This window comes from Hordeum vulgare, chromosome 2H, assembly GCF_904849725.1.
Source record: "Hordeum vulgare subsp. vulgare chromosome 2H, MorexV3_pseudomolecules_assembly, whole genome shotgun sequence".
Lineage (NCBI taxonomy): Eukaryota > Viridiplantae > Streptophyta > Magnoliopsida > Poales > Poaceae > Hordeum > Hordeum vulgare.
In genome coordinates, this window is record NC_058519.1 from 661164723 (window position 1) to 661177533 (window position 12811).

Consider the following 12811-nt stretch of genomic DNA (forward strand, 5'->3'; position numbering starts at 1 on the left):
AAAATCATTTTGCGAAATACTCCTCCGTTCACAAACATAAAATGTTTCAGATATTTCAATATGAACTATGTACGGATTAAAATGGATGGATGAATAAACACACTACGCCGTGTCTATACACATTCGATTTACAGAAAGGTTAGAACACAATATATTTGTGAACCGAGGGAGTATTTCATGCCAAATACCATCGTTTGAGCGTCAACTAACTTCGGAGTAGGAAAGAAGAAGAATGTAAATGCTGTTTCTGTCTTGGTTAAGGTGCTCCTCCAGCATAAATAATTCTGCAGTCATCTTCTGTCGGAGAAGCAAGACACAATTTTTTTCACAAAACTAAAATAAGTAAGGAGTTAAAAATCATATCTTTTTTCTGTGCCAGAGAAAAGAAGCGAAGAAAAGGGTCGCCATTTTTCTGCAGGCTGGTCAAGTACGGATAGGCCTCCCCTCCCCTCCCTTCCCCTGTCCACCTCCGCTCCCCTCCCATCCCCACTGCACGCGGCGCCTCGGCTCGATCCCCCTCCCCTGCCCGCCGCCGCCGCCGCCGATCCCGGCCCTCCGCAACGACACCGCACTTCACACATGATGGAAGCCGACGTCCCCATTGCCACCCCCGCGCCCCGCCCTCAGGTATCCATCCCATCCATACCATCGGCGCCGATTCCCCCTTGACATCTCGCCCCCGGTGCTCGTTCCCCTTTTTCCTTTTCTGGTCAAGCCCCGTCAAACATTCGGCCCGTGCCTCGTCAATTCCCTCCCCTTTTAGATTAAAAGATTTAGTCTTGCGGCGGCGATTCGAGTTGCGTGCGCTGACTATTTGTTTGACGGACGCCGGCGACCACCACTGGGCCGGATAGATTCCCTTCCTCCGTCGTTAGGTTTCCAGTGGCGTTGAGCTGAATTGGAGTGGGAGTGGTGGTGATTTGGATGCCGAGTTGAGAGGATATCCAGCTTCTGATCTGAGGATATCTTGTAGTGCTGTGGCCCGATTTGATTTGCCTATCCATCCCTAAGCCACCCGCCGGATTTATTATATGCCAAAATCATACTCCTACTTGTTGAATCTGCTATGGTGGTGATTCGGTTTTGCTTGTCGGGATGCGACGTTTCTGAGTGCCGGAAGCTTGGAATTAACCAGACAGGACAGTATGTTCCAATCGAATGAATTGGGTGGAATTATGCCCGAAACGGTCGGTAACGGGTGGAACTTTTTATTCCTTTTTGCTTGGTGGTGATGAAAAGTACCAGTCGTTCTGGCAGAATGTGATAAGATTGGTTACCTCACTCATCACATGATAAGTTTAGAAGATTGCTAAAGATTTGAAGTTTTAGGCACCGTTAACTTATTCTTGTTTTTGGAAATTTATTGCTGGCTGTCCACTTTCCATCTAAGGGCCTCTTTGATTCGTAGGATTCTCAAAATGCAGGAATAGGAAAAACGTAGGAATAGAGTGGCATGTCCTTTTCTACACTACAGAATTTGGAAGTGTGTTTGATAGCACAGGAAAAGCAAAGGAATTCTACAAAGAGGTTTGAGTGGATGGAAATTTTCCTCCAAAATGTAGTACAAATGAATCCTATGGAAAAATTCCAAAGGATTTCAATCCTACGAATCAAACGACCATCGTAGGAAAAAATCCTAAGGATCCAAATCCTCCAAAAATCCAATGAAATTCCTTTGTATCAAAGGAGCCCTAAACTGTGTTTATGGAAATGGAAAATACCTGTGAAATGCCTATACTGATTCATTAACTAAAGGTCTTCACTTTGTTATGGGAACTAGGTTGGAGTAGAATAATTTCGGTAGATTTACTTGTCATTTAGTTGGGACTGCAGACTCTGTTTCTTGTCGTATTTGTGATCTGTTACCTTTTAAAGCATTTAATTATTTGGAACCTGTGGGTGCAAAGCCTGTAATTCTCTTTGTTCCGTGTAGAAGTTCTGCTCCTTTTGGCTTAATGCGTGTGATAAAATGCCAAATGAATCTCAACATTGTTGGCTTCCGTTGCAGGAATCGTAGCTGATTGGATGCTTTCGAGCTGCAGATTCAGAGCACATAGTGATTGTCGAGTGCTCATCGAGACGTGGGTTTGAAGCATTGAAGTGTTAGCTGGCTTTTCCATTGCGTAGTTGTAACCTGTAAAAACAAGTTGGGTTTTTGTCAAGAGCTGAAGATGAAGAGTACTCGAGGAGCAATGTTATCTCCCCTCTGTCTCTGTGCAGTGGTTTGCCTCATGGCTCAGATAGGAGCTGCCAATGTAGTTTTGATGGGGAATAATCTTACATTGTCGTTCGACGACGTTGAGGCAAACTTTTGTAAGTTCTGTATATCTTATCATCATCTAACTCTGTCCGAGTATGTTATCAATTTCTACTATTTGGTTGTTCACTACATTTGTTTGCACGCCTTCTCCCGTTCTCCACCTACCACATACGACAAATTTTGGTGCTAATATTTGGTTGCATACCTCTTAGCTACCATGTTGATCTAATGTTGCTAATGTTGCACTACTTCCTAGTATTATATTATGTATATGTGTCCTGCCAACTCTCTGAACAACATTAAGCTTGATTTTTACTCCATTGATTGTGTCATGCACTCATGGTGCATTTGCATTATAAGCTGTTTTCCTCTACTTTTAACTGCTGTGGAGTCTGCACTATGTTATCTGAAGGACTCATTATGCCATTTCAATTTGTTTGCAGCTCCGGTAGTAAAAGGGTCAGGTATTAATGGCTTAGTTTATACGGCCGAACCTTTGAATGCCTGCAGTGCATTGACAAGCAAGGCAGTCGAGGGTCCACCGTCTCCGTTTGCCCTGGTTATAAGAGGTGGCTGCACATTTGATGAGAAAGTGAAAAACGTGCAGGATGCTGGATTCAAAGCTGCAATAGTTTATGACAATGAAAATAGTGGAGTTTTGGTTTCAAGTAATGTACTTTGTCCCTCTCACTTGTTCTTGTTTATTTCCTTTCTATTTGGCACCCGTTCATGTCACCGCCCACATATTGAGTAGAGATGGAACAGACTGAGATGCACAGATTCAGATCTGTTCTCCATAATGGATGAAGCTGAAATACTTATGCAGATTATTAAAAACTAAAAATAACTATAGGTGTTGATCTCATTTTGGGAACTGTTCCTACATCTATAGTTTGGCTACCTTCTTTTAGTATTATTCAGATCATATATTCTCTGCACTTTCTAACTGAGAAGTAGGTGTAACAGTGGCTGGAAGCTCAAGCAGTATCCATATATACGCCGTGTTCGTCTCAAAGGTCTCAGGGGAGGTGCTGAAGAAGTATTCAGGCCGTACTGATGTGGAGGTGTGGATAATACCAACATTCGAGAACTCGGCCTGGTCGATCATGGCGATTTCATTCATATCACTGCTCGCCATGTCTGCTGTTTTAGCTACCTGTTTCTTTGTGAGAAGACATCGAATAAGGCGGGACCGGCCTAGAAATCTAGATTCCCGAGAATTCCATGGGATGAGCAGTCAATTAGTTAAGGCGATGCCAAGCCTTATTTTTACCAAAGTGCAAGAGGACAACTGCACGTCGTCGATGTGTGCCATTTGCTTGGAGGACTACACTGTCGGGGAACAGATAAGGGTGCTGCCTTGCCGTCACAGTATGTCTCGCCAACTCTCTGTCTTATAAAAACTAGTACTTTGCATATTTGATCCTTTGGCACGCCCATAGTGTTTTAGGCAAAACTAGTCACCTCTATTTACTGTACTTCTTCAACCTTCGAATTTGGTATTGAAAATAATGTTCTGTGCTAGTTTTTGAATCTACTGGCATGATGACTGTGTCGGTGTGTAATAAAATTGACTTAAGTACTCTCTGTATTTATTTTCGTGTAGTTGGAACTTGAAAAATCCTTAAGAACATAAGAATATTAAATACTGGTACTACACTTGAAATTTTCACAGTTGCATCTGTATTTCCTTGTAACCGTGTGTGTGTAAATTCATTTCTGTCAAAATCATTAACATTGTAGATTTACCAGTCAACTAGTATTGCAGTAGAGAAAGTACTGCAAACTGAACCAATTGGACAACTCTGCTTTTATATAATTAGCTTATCTGTATCGATATTTTTTCCTAAGGCAGCACTCTGATAATTGTTTGAATTGCCTTGCAGAGTTCCATGCAGCTTGTGTGGACATGTGGCTCACATCCTGGAGATCATTCTGCCCGGTGTGCAAGCGAGATGCAGGCGCTGGAATGACAGGCCCACCTGCCTCGGAGACCACCCCATTGTTTGCTTCCGCAGTTCACTTGCCTTCTCCGTCATCCTCATTCCGTTCGAGCGTGGGAGCATCTCCTCCCAGACCAATAAGCCGGCGTCCTTCGTCGCAGTCCATATCTCGGATCTACTCTGCTTCCGGCACCCCACACTCTCCCAACACCCAAAGACCTTACAGAAACTCATCAGCCATGAGCATAAGCAGAAGCACCGCAGACCTTGCAAACATGTCTTCACCCTACCTCCGCACGTCGCTCCTCCGCGGAGGCTCAACACACTCCCTGGTCGGTAACCACCTATCTCCACCAGTGAACATAAGTTATGCTTATGCCCCACCGCAGATGTACAATTCCGGCTACGCGTCGCCCAGCCCGCACGCCGGTTCTTCGTACATCTCCAACTCTGGGTACGGATCCTCATCGGGCTACTACCTGGGCTCGTCCAGCCAGCACCGGTCTTCGGCGTACCTGAGGCGCTGTGGGGAGTCGGGGCCAAGCCTGTGTACCATGGCCCCTCAGTCACCACAGCAGCAGCAGTCCCAGCTGTTGCAGCACGGCGGCGACTCAGACGCGAGCCTGAACCTGGCGGGCGCTTCGTCGGCCCAGTCCTTCCGGCAGTCCTACCTGCGGCACTGCGGTGAGTCGGACGTGAGCCTGTCCGCCATGGCGTCGTCGGGCCAGTCGCTGCCAGGATGTTGATCATGGCGAGTGGTGGAAGCTCGCTCTGAACTCTTGTTCGTTGCACACGAAAGAGACGGCATGGCTTGTGAATACATCGAGGGCGGCGTGTAACTGTAACATAAGGCAATTGGTTGCCTGAAGAGTGAGACAGTGCGGGAGAGAGAATTGCATAGATTTTGTTCTGGATTTTTTGTTGTGTTTCTAGTGATTGTGTGGGTTTATTTTCCGCGCTTATGGGTGTACATTACAGGCATAGAAGACAGCGTAGGGATGATGATTTTGAGCTTTGCCTTTGTGGTTATGGAAGTGAAAGTAATGGTAAAGTTTGTTTTAGATGCATCACTCCTGATGTATCCCGTCTGATTACCACTCTTCGGGGCTCATTTATTTCGTCTTAAATCAAACTTGTTTAAGTTTGACCAAATTTATCAAGAAACCTGTCTAAACTTTATCAACTTTGGCCGAGTTTATTGTGAAGCGTGTGCAAAGTGAAACAAAAGAAAACTCTTTTTTTAGGGATTGTGTCAGCTTTCCGGGCATGATCTACTACTTGGGTATCAGAATATAAGACGTTTTTGTAGGTTAAACTAGCATATAAAGGCGTCTTATATTTTCATTGGGACGGAGTATATGTCAAGCATGTTTAGCTTGTCAAGTGGATTCAGTCTAGCAGCACAACCCCCTTCAAATATACTAGATTCAAATCATCAAATGGTTGCAACTTGAAAGAAATGTCTGCAACCCATGTCTTTGACATTGTTGTTGACACTTAGGCTACTTTCAATGCACTGGTGCTAAGCACATTTAAAAGTTTAGCAACCAAAGCCCCCAATGCATAGGTGTTTAACTTTTTGTAGTTAAGCATACTTTATTTAATGATTTAGCTACTAAAGTTCTTCATGCATTGATGGATTTTTTTTCATTTAAGTATTTTGCCTAGGTTCGCGTGCTTGGCATCGTTTTTTTTTCTAAGGTCACCACATCCATCTCTTTCCTCTTAAATATCATGCCACACCAGATTTTTGTCTATGTGACAGTCTTAACACCTGTACAAGATGGATCATTGGGAGGGGCCTTACAGACAGTAGGTAGGTAGGTAGGATGGATGGCCCAGTAAAAAACCTCCTGACGATGAACACCCATCTTTGATTCAGTGATTGTAATAGTGTATAGTACACAACAAATTCCCCTTTGGGGCCATTATGCCTTCCTTGAAGTAGATTAATCGTTGCTTAACACTGGTTATGCTGTGATTCGAGGTTATGTGGCTGGTAATGAGAGAGTGGTCATGATCGCAGGTTGCATGACAAAATATGGTTAGCTTGGAATCGTCAGATTTGGTACTTGTCGGTCCAATGAAAATAGTTTATGTACCGACATCAACGACGTGATGCCATGGTTAGGCGAGTCGGTGATTTGACGTGCTTGAATGTGAGGGGTGTGTGGAGGGGGGGAGGGGGAGGTGCTTCCTGGCGATGGTATCATGGCAGGGCCGAGGGCAACACCACCGTGACGAATGTGACCATTTCGGAGAGGGCAGGAGGTCGAAACGTGTGCGTTGGATTCATATCTACCCCTGTCTCATAATATATAATATATGATATTTTTGCAAGCTGTGTTAGCTTAAGAAAACGTCTAACAATATGGGATAGACAATTTGGAGCAAATTGACTGGTATGGAATCTTTTTCTACGTAGCTGGTCGAAGACTGTCCTTAAATCAATACATTATTACTTAATGTATACCTCTCTGTCCCAAAATAAGGAGTAAATTGCACCCAAGTACCATAATTGTGGCATTGGAAGCAGATTGATACTAAGATTGGTAATTTTTATATGTCAGTACCAAATCTGGGGCGATACGTTGCAAAAAGTCTAAAACCGCATACAAATATGTATTGACGACGTATCTGACCGATGGGCCCGCTTGTCAGGTGCCGACGTGGCAAGTTTTTTTTACAAGAAACCCCTTGATATATACTTAATCATATAGCAGGTGCCGGTGTGTCAGGTGCCGACGCAGCCGCCGAAGCCGGCAGGACAGAGGTCGCCGTTGTAGCTTTCCGGCGGGTATTCGCTCCACGAACTGCTCCTACTGTCCCCGTCCCCGACCTCCCGCCACACCCACTCGGGCCAGCGGGGCGCGGCCTGGGCAGGCGTGGATTCGAGCCTGGAGATGGCGGGGACGCCTCCCAGGAGGCGGCGCGCGACGACCGCGGCGGCCTCGCCGAGGAACGCGAGGCGGAAGCTGGAGAAGGAGGTCGATCCGGAGGCTGGAGAAGGAGGTCCTGTAGGGTGGTGTCCAAGGTCGTCACTCATGGTGATCTTTTGTTCTGGCTCCTGCTTCCTCGCAGCCTGGCAGGTACAGTTGGGTGACCTTTTTTTTTGTGATGGCAATCTTTCAGATTTAATTCCAACGCAGTGCTGATGAACATATGGTATATTTATTAGAAAATGATAAGAAGTTTACCATATGATCCTTGATCTGCATCATGGAAAAGGTCTCACACCTGTATGGTGCCATTTTCTACACCAAAAGAACCTAGACAGAAATGAACTGAATGGTTTTAGGAAACTAAAAAACAAAACCTCAATTTTCAATGTTGGATAGGTAGTGTTGGTTAAGCTAAGATTCATTTTCTTATGTAGCCAAATTGCACTTTTATGAGAAAATGCATTGAAATTTATTCACACGAGTACTTTCTGAATGTTGTTGAAAAAAGATATTGCTTTCTGAATAAAGTTCAGATTTGTGCTTTCTGAATTGTGGAATCATGAATCATTTAGCCTGGTAATCTCTGTTCCTAAATAATCTTCCAAATCCATTCTTCTCAGCACATATTTTTCTGTTCTAAGCACTTTCTCAGTACTAAATGGAAGTACTCCAAAATCAGCGTACAAAATGATGTTCAGGAAGCAGCTGAGCACACCGGCCACATCGGTTGGAAATAGCCGGACTAAAGGATCTATGCACATATCTGCAACCACAAGTGAAAAGTTTATTCTTAGAGTGTGGATTGGTTTGAGCGCGACAGTCAAAAAACACTATCCTGGGTGATTCATAGGATTATTATTATAGAAATCACTTCTAAACAATAACACCTTGTGTTCTGCTGTAGAAACAATAAAAGAAATATTGTTTGATGGTTTTCAAAACTTCAGGTTACTAGGTGGAGTACTTCTCTGCTTACACAAATCTTCTATGACCAAAGTTGCAGAATCATTATGGATCTTTTTTGAACCATTAGTCCCAATTCAGTAGTGAAACATTGAACCTTAAGGGATTATTACTGAAAACTTGACAATAAAAGTCAGTGTAAACCGTATTCACTGTCTAAATTTCATTGCAATCAAATTTTATTTCTATGTCAAGCTTTACTGTATTCAATGTTTACTGAATTTAGATAATTCATAATTTAGATAACAGTAAACTGTATTCACTATCTAATGTACTCTCATTGATAATTTAGATAACAGTAAACTGTATTCACTATCTAATGTACTCTCATTGATAATTTAGATAACAGTAAACTGTTGATCATCTCCTCATTGATATTAACTGAAGATAACTAAAGATACTCCATTAGCAGTAATCAAAGTGGAGTCACAACAGTAGGACTATTCTTTTGAATTAAGAGCTTCTGTTCCAAAAATTCACTCAAGCAAATTTGGCAAATTCTGAAAATCATCTAGTGTAAATTTGGCAGTACAAGATTCAGTTAACAACATCTAGTGTTGCCTTTTTTAAAGTGTAGAGGAGCTCCGATGGCAGCACAACTGCACAAGGAGCTAGTTCCTAGACGAGCAGAGGAGAAGCAACACCACCACCACGGGCAGAGTAAGAGGAGCAGCACGTGGATGTACGAAGGAGGAGCAGCAGCACGGGAAGATATCCACCGGCGACCTGCGGCAGAGCGGCAGCACGGACATGGGCGACAGGGGAGAAGGTCGAGCGTTCCTTGTTCATATAATCGAGACCCAAATGCGCGGGGGAGCTCGAGGAGGACGAGCTCTGCCGTATCGTGGTGGGAAGTTCCGGCGACACGCGTATTGGATCGTGGCGGAGCAGGTGCTGGGTGGCGGCATCGACGGCGGCGGCGGAGGCGGAGAAATTCCTGGACGTCTATAGCGGAGCAATTCTCCTGGACGGCGGCGGCGGAGGCGGAGAAATTCCTGGACGTCTATAGCGGAGCAATTCCTGGACGGTGGCACCGGAGCTGGTCCTGTGCGGCAGCGCGCAGCTGGGCGGCGCCTGCCCCTCACGATGGGCGGAGAAAGAAGATGGAGACATGAACATGTTTGTAACAGTTTTATCTCTACTAATAAAAGCACGATAGGCAGATCCAAATCACAATCTCAGCTGTCTAATCACTTAATCAAGGGTCTTAAACACGTTGTTAACGAAAGTACACATTTTTCGTTAGCGCTCCACCTCTCCCCTCGCGAAAATACAACGCTCGACCGCCTCCTCCTCCCCTGGTCGGCCCGCTCGACGCGCAGCATCTGTAGCAGCTCTCTGCAACTGCAATTGCCAAGCGGCACTTGGCTTCCTTCATCTTCCCGGCCGGTGCGGTGCGTACGGTACGGCGCAACCAGATCTCACGGCAAGGCCGAGATAACCGCCCCCCGCAACCGCCGCCGGTCAGAGGAAGAGAAGGAGAAGCCATCAGCAGCGGCGGCGGAGGAGCATGGTGGAGAGCTCGTCGCCCTCGGTGCCGTTCCCGCTGCTGCAGGCGCCAGTGGAGAGCACGTATCGTGCCTGCACCATACCCTACCGCCTCCCCGCAAGGCCACCCCCGTCGAGATCCAGTGTATCGACCTCTTCCTGAAATCCGTGCCATCCATCAGGTACGGTCCCGACCCGGAATTTCGACTAATCCCGTAGCGCTCCACTGATTCTCACCCAGCCCTTTTGCAGGCAGCGGGCGGAGAATGACCCCATGGTGCCCGATGCCCCCGCCAAGGCCGACAAGTTTGCTCAGAGGTACTGTATGTGTCAGTGATCAGTACCATGTTGATCATGTTACTTCGTTGTAACTCAAAGATAGTGGTGGTAAAGACAAGTTGATGTCGGATTCATTAGATATCAACCTCTTAGCTACAAATCAGCTCAGACTCCTGGCAGATTCATTAGATAGCAACTATTGGCAAGAGGTCGGTCTTATGAAATGTGTACTCCTAAAGAAAGGCCATGATTAATTTGCAATCGTACACATACTACACAATAGCTAAATCCCGTTGGTACTTGCAGTGACCAGTGTGTCAGGCAATTTGGGTTTGTGTTGAGCAGGTGCGAAACCATTTATTGATGGCACGGTAAAAAGTTTCGGCCAATTCTGTTGACAGCCACTGGTCGAAAGATTCGCCTGATCTACTTGACAGAGGCAGATTTCATTACCAATTTTGAACCAATAAAATAAAATAAAAAAACGAAACAACTCACTTGAATTAGGCATGCGGAGCTTTGCCAAGGCTGATCCTTGGGAGGAAGTATCAAATTCAAAACCTAACTTCCGCTGTGTTCATGAGCTAGCTGTTAACTGTTTGCAAGAGAAGTGTCCTAATCCTGATAGAGATATTTCAATCTCAATTGTTAGCTTTCAGCAAAATCAATTTCTGTTATTGTGTATATTAAGAAATTTGGTGCGGCGTTTTAAACAGTAACAAGCGAACACACAGCACCTAAGTCACAAAGCTAACTCTCTCGCTAAATTTCTTGGACGTTATAGCTTCAAAGCTTGGGAGGGCTGCCTTCGCTGTTATTGTGATATGAGTGCCATGTGGAAGTTGCTGGCCAAGTTAGTTTATGTTTGTAATATTATTAGATCAGTTACCTTTGAGTTGAAAGCCATAAAGTGGAACAGCTCGATGTTACCTCTTGGTGATTCGTTTGCCTCAAAGTTCTACTTGTGCACATAAACCAATGCCATTTCTCCTCAGAGTATTTTGGGATATTCTATTCTACGAAGAAAGCCTATGATTGTTATTTCTTAGTTCTAATAGTTCTAATATTCCTCAGAGCAGTTTATTCATTCGAATACCAAAGATATGAAGAATTAAGGTTATTTCTTGCTGATTGTTATTTTCTGCATGATTTATAGCTTTCTCAGTGCTCTGACATGCTTCTTTGACTTGATGTTTTTTAGAGATGAATCTGAATGCTCTTTTATACATGAATGAGTGCTTAATGTATCCCCACACACCTTTTTGTTTATATCAAGTTCTCAATGGTTTGAAGTCAACATTAGTTTTTTAGAAGAATAATGAGAGTATGACATGAGAGATTCAATTGCATAATTACTGATCGGAGAATTAAGCATTGGCATGGCATTACTTCTATTCATGGTAGTTTTTGCAATGGGATTTACGTATATACTCGGTTCTAATATTTGGTTCTTCCCTTGCGAGAGAAGCTTTTTTTATATTTGCTTTGACCCTTCTCCATGACTAAAACTCATGTTGCGTTTGCATTTGTTGTTACACCTTCTATCTCCCTTACTACTTAGTAGATCCCATAGCATGGGATAGGATTTGGAATTAGCTTTCTTGCTATTTACATATGTTATCCGCGTGCATGATCGCAGGTCTCTCTATCTTATGAGCCACTACAACAAAATGTATCGATTTCAGTGTGATATACTAGCCATCAAGGCTTGTGGCTTATGTTATGGCTATAAAGTCACACTTGTAATTTCCGGGCTTGCTGTCTGACCCTGCCAGCTGATCAATCCACACGGTCGGACGAGGCCTTGACCAAGTTGGCAACTCCCCGTACCAGACATGTCACCACTGCCTCTCCTCTGTTCGGTGCTTCTCTTTATAATGTATATAGATGGTGAATCATCTTCTCTGCTAGATGGAGTATTTTTTTTTTGCAGTCATGTTGTTCATACCGTCGGAAGCGACAAGATCCATACTGGAACAAATGCAGCAACGAAGATATTTGCTATAGATGAAACGTGTGCACTGCAGCTCTGTTGAGAGAGATGTAAGACTTTTTCTTTTGTTAACATGAATTTAGTCGATTGTTAATTAACAGATTTGTCTGCAGGGTTTGAGTCCGCAACTAATAGAGTGAACATATTTTTCTTGCTGAACCATGAATCTTATGGGAAGTAGCGAGCTTTAGAGACTATGATTTCGCTGCGGAGGTGTCACCTAAGAATTCTACATTCCAAGTATAGTTTCTAATCCTTATGTTTAAAAAATATATCTCTACGGTTCTCAATACAGTAATATGTAATAACATCTATATGAAATGAATATTGTTGTGATTAATAACTGTGTATGAAGTGTACGACCAATTTAGCAAAAAGAATAGATATAATTTGTAGTAGTAGTATCACATTGACTACTGAAGATTTGATTGAAAACTCAAATTCGGTTGGAGCAAAGTTTCTACGAACTCTATAGATGCTGGAGTTTAATTTTTATATTACGCAAAATGAGTGTTGACCTTTGTAAAATTGGTCGTACAATTCATTCTTCAGAAGCGCATTGAAATAAAGAATTCCAGTTTTTTTATTTTACATAAACTGATTTGGGCCTTCCTTATCATATTTTTTTCAGAATCACTTCGCTTCCCATGGTATTGTTGTTTCAAAGACGGAGCTATCCCAGTTTGTTGCTCTATCATTTATGCTGCAACTTGTTGTTGATTCCTTTACATTTCTTTTACAACTTTTAGTGAAAGGCAACCTCCAATCAAGCAGCGATTTACCAAAGAGCAGTTTCAAGTTTTCTCTTTCTTTTGTACATTGTTGTTGTGCATAATTTGTTCTGTTATAGAGATTTAAATGAGTATTGTTCTACTTTAAGTTACTGCACCTTCTGCTTGTGAGTGGATCTAAGAATTAACATGATACGATATCTTCTCGAAAG

At 43.5% G+C, this 12811-nt stretch overlaps 2 protein-coding genes across 3 annotated transcripts; one reads left to right on the top strand and one right to left on the bottom strand.

Moving 5' to 3' along the window:
* The first annotated feature begins 492 nt into the window (after nucleotides 1-492).
* On the top strand, nucleotides 493-5273 carry LOC123428544 (receptor homology region, transmembrane domain- and RING domain-containing protein 1-like). 2 transcript variants are annotated; one of them, XM_045112765.1, is made up of 5 exons: nucleotides 493-627; nucleotides 2009-2313; nucleotides 2704-2928; nucleotides 3218-3631; nucleotides 4147-5273. In XM_045112765.1, the coding sequence occupies exons 2-5, from the start codon at nucleotides 2172-2174 to the stop codon at nucleotides 4947-4949; spliced, it is 1584 nt and encodes a 527-aa protein (XP_044968700.1). In that variant the 5' UTR covers nucleotides 493-627; nucleotides 2009-2171; the 3' UTR covers nucleotides 4950-5273. The 2 variants fall into 2 exon arrangements, with proteins under 2 accessions (XP_044968700.1, XP_044968701.1); XM_045112766.1 differs by having other exon boundaries at nucleotides 494-627; nucleotides 3227-3631.
* A 1651-nt stretch (nucleotides 5274-6924) lies between these two features.
* LOC123428546 lies at nucleotides 6925-9012 on the bottom strand. Its single transcript, XM_045112767.1, has 2 exons — nucleotides 8679-9012; nucleotides 6925-7292 (listed from the first exon to the last, which is right to left on the bottom strand). Exon 2 carries the CDS (start codon nucleotides 7247-7249, stop codon nucleotides 6938-6940), a length of 312 nt encoding a protein of 103 aa, XP_044968702.1. The 5' UTR covers nucleotides 7250-7292; nucleotides 8679-9012; the 3' UTR covers nucleotides 6925-6937.
* Between the last annotated feature and the right edge of the window lie 3799 nt (nucleotides 9013-12811).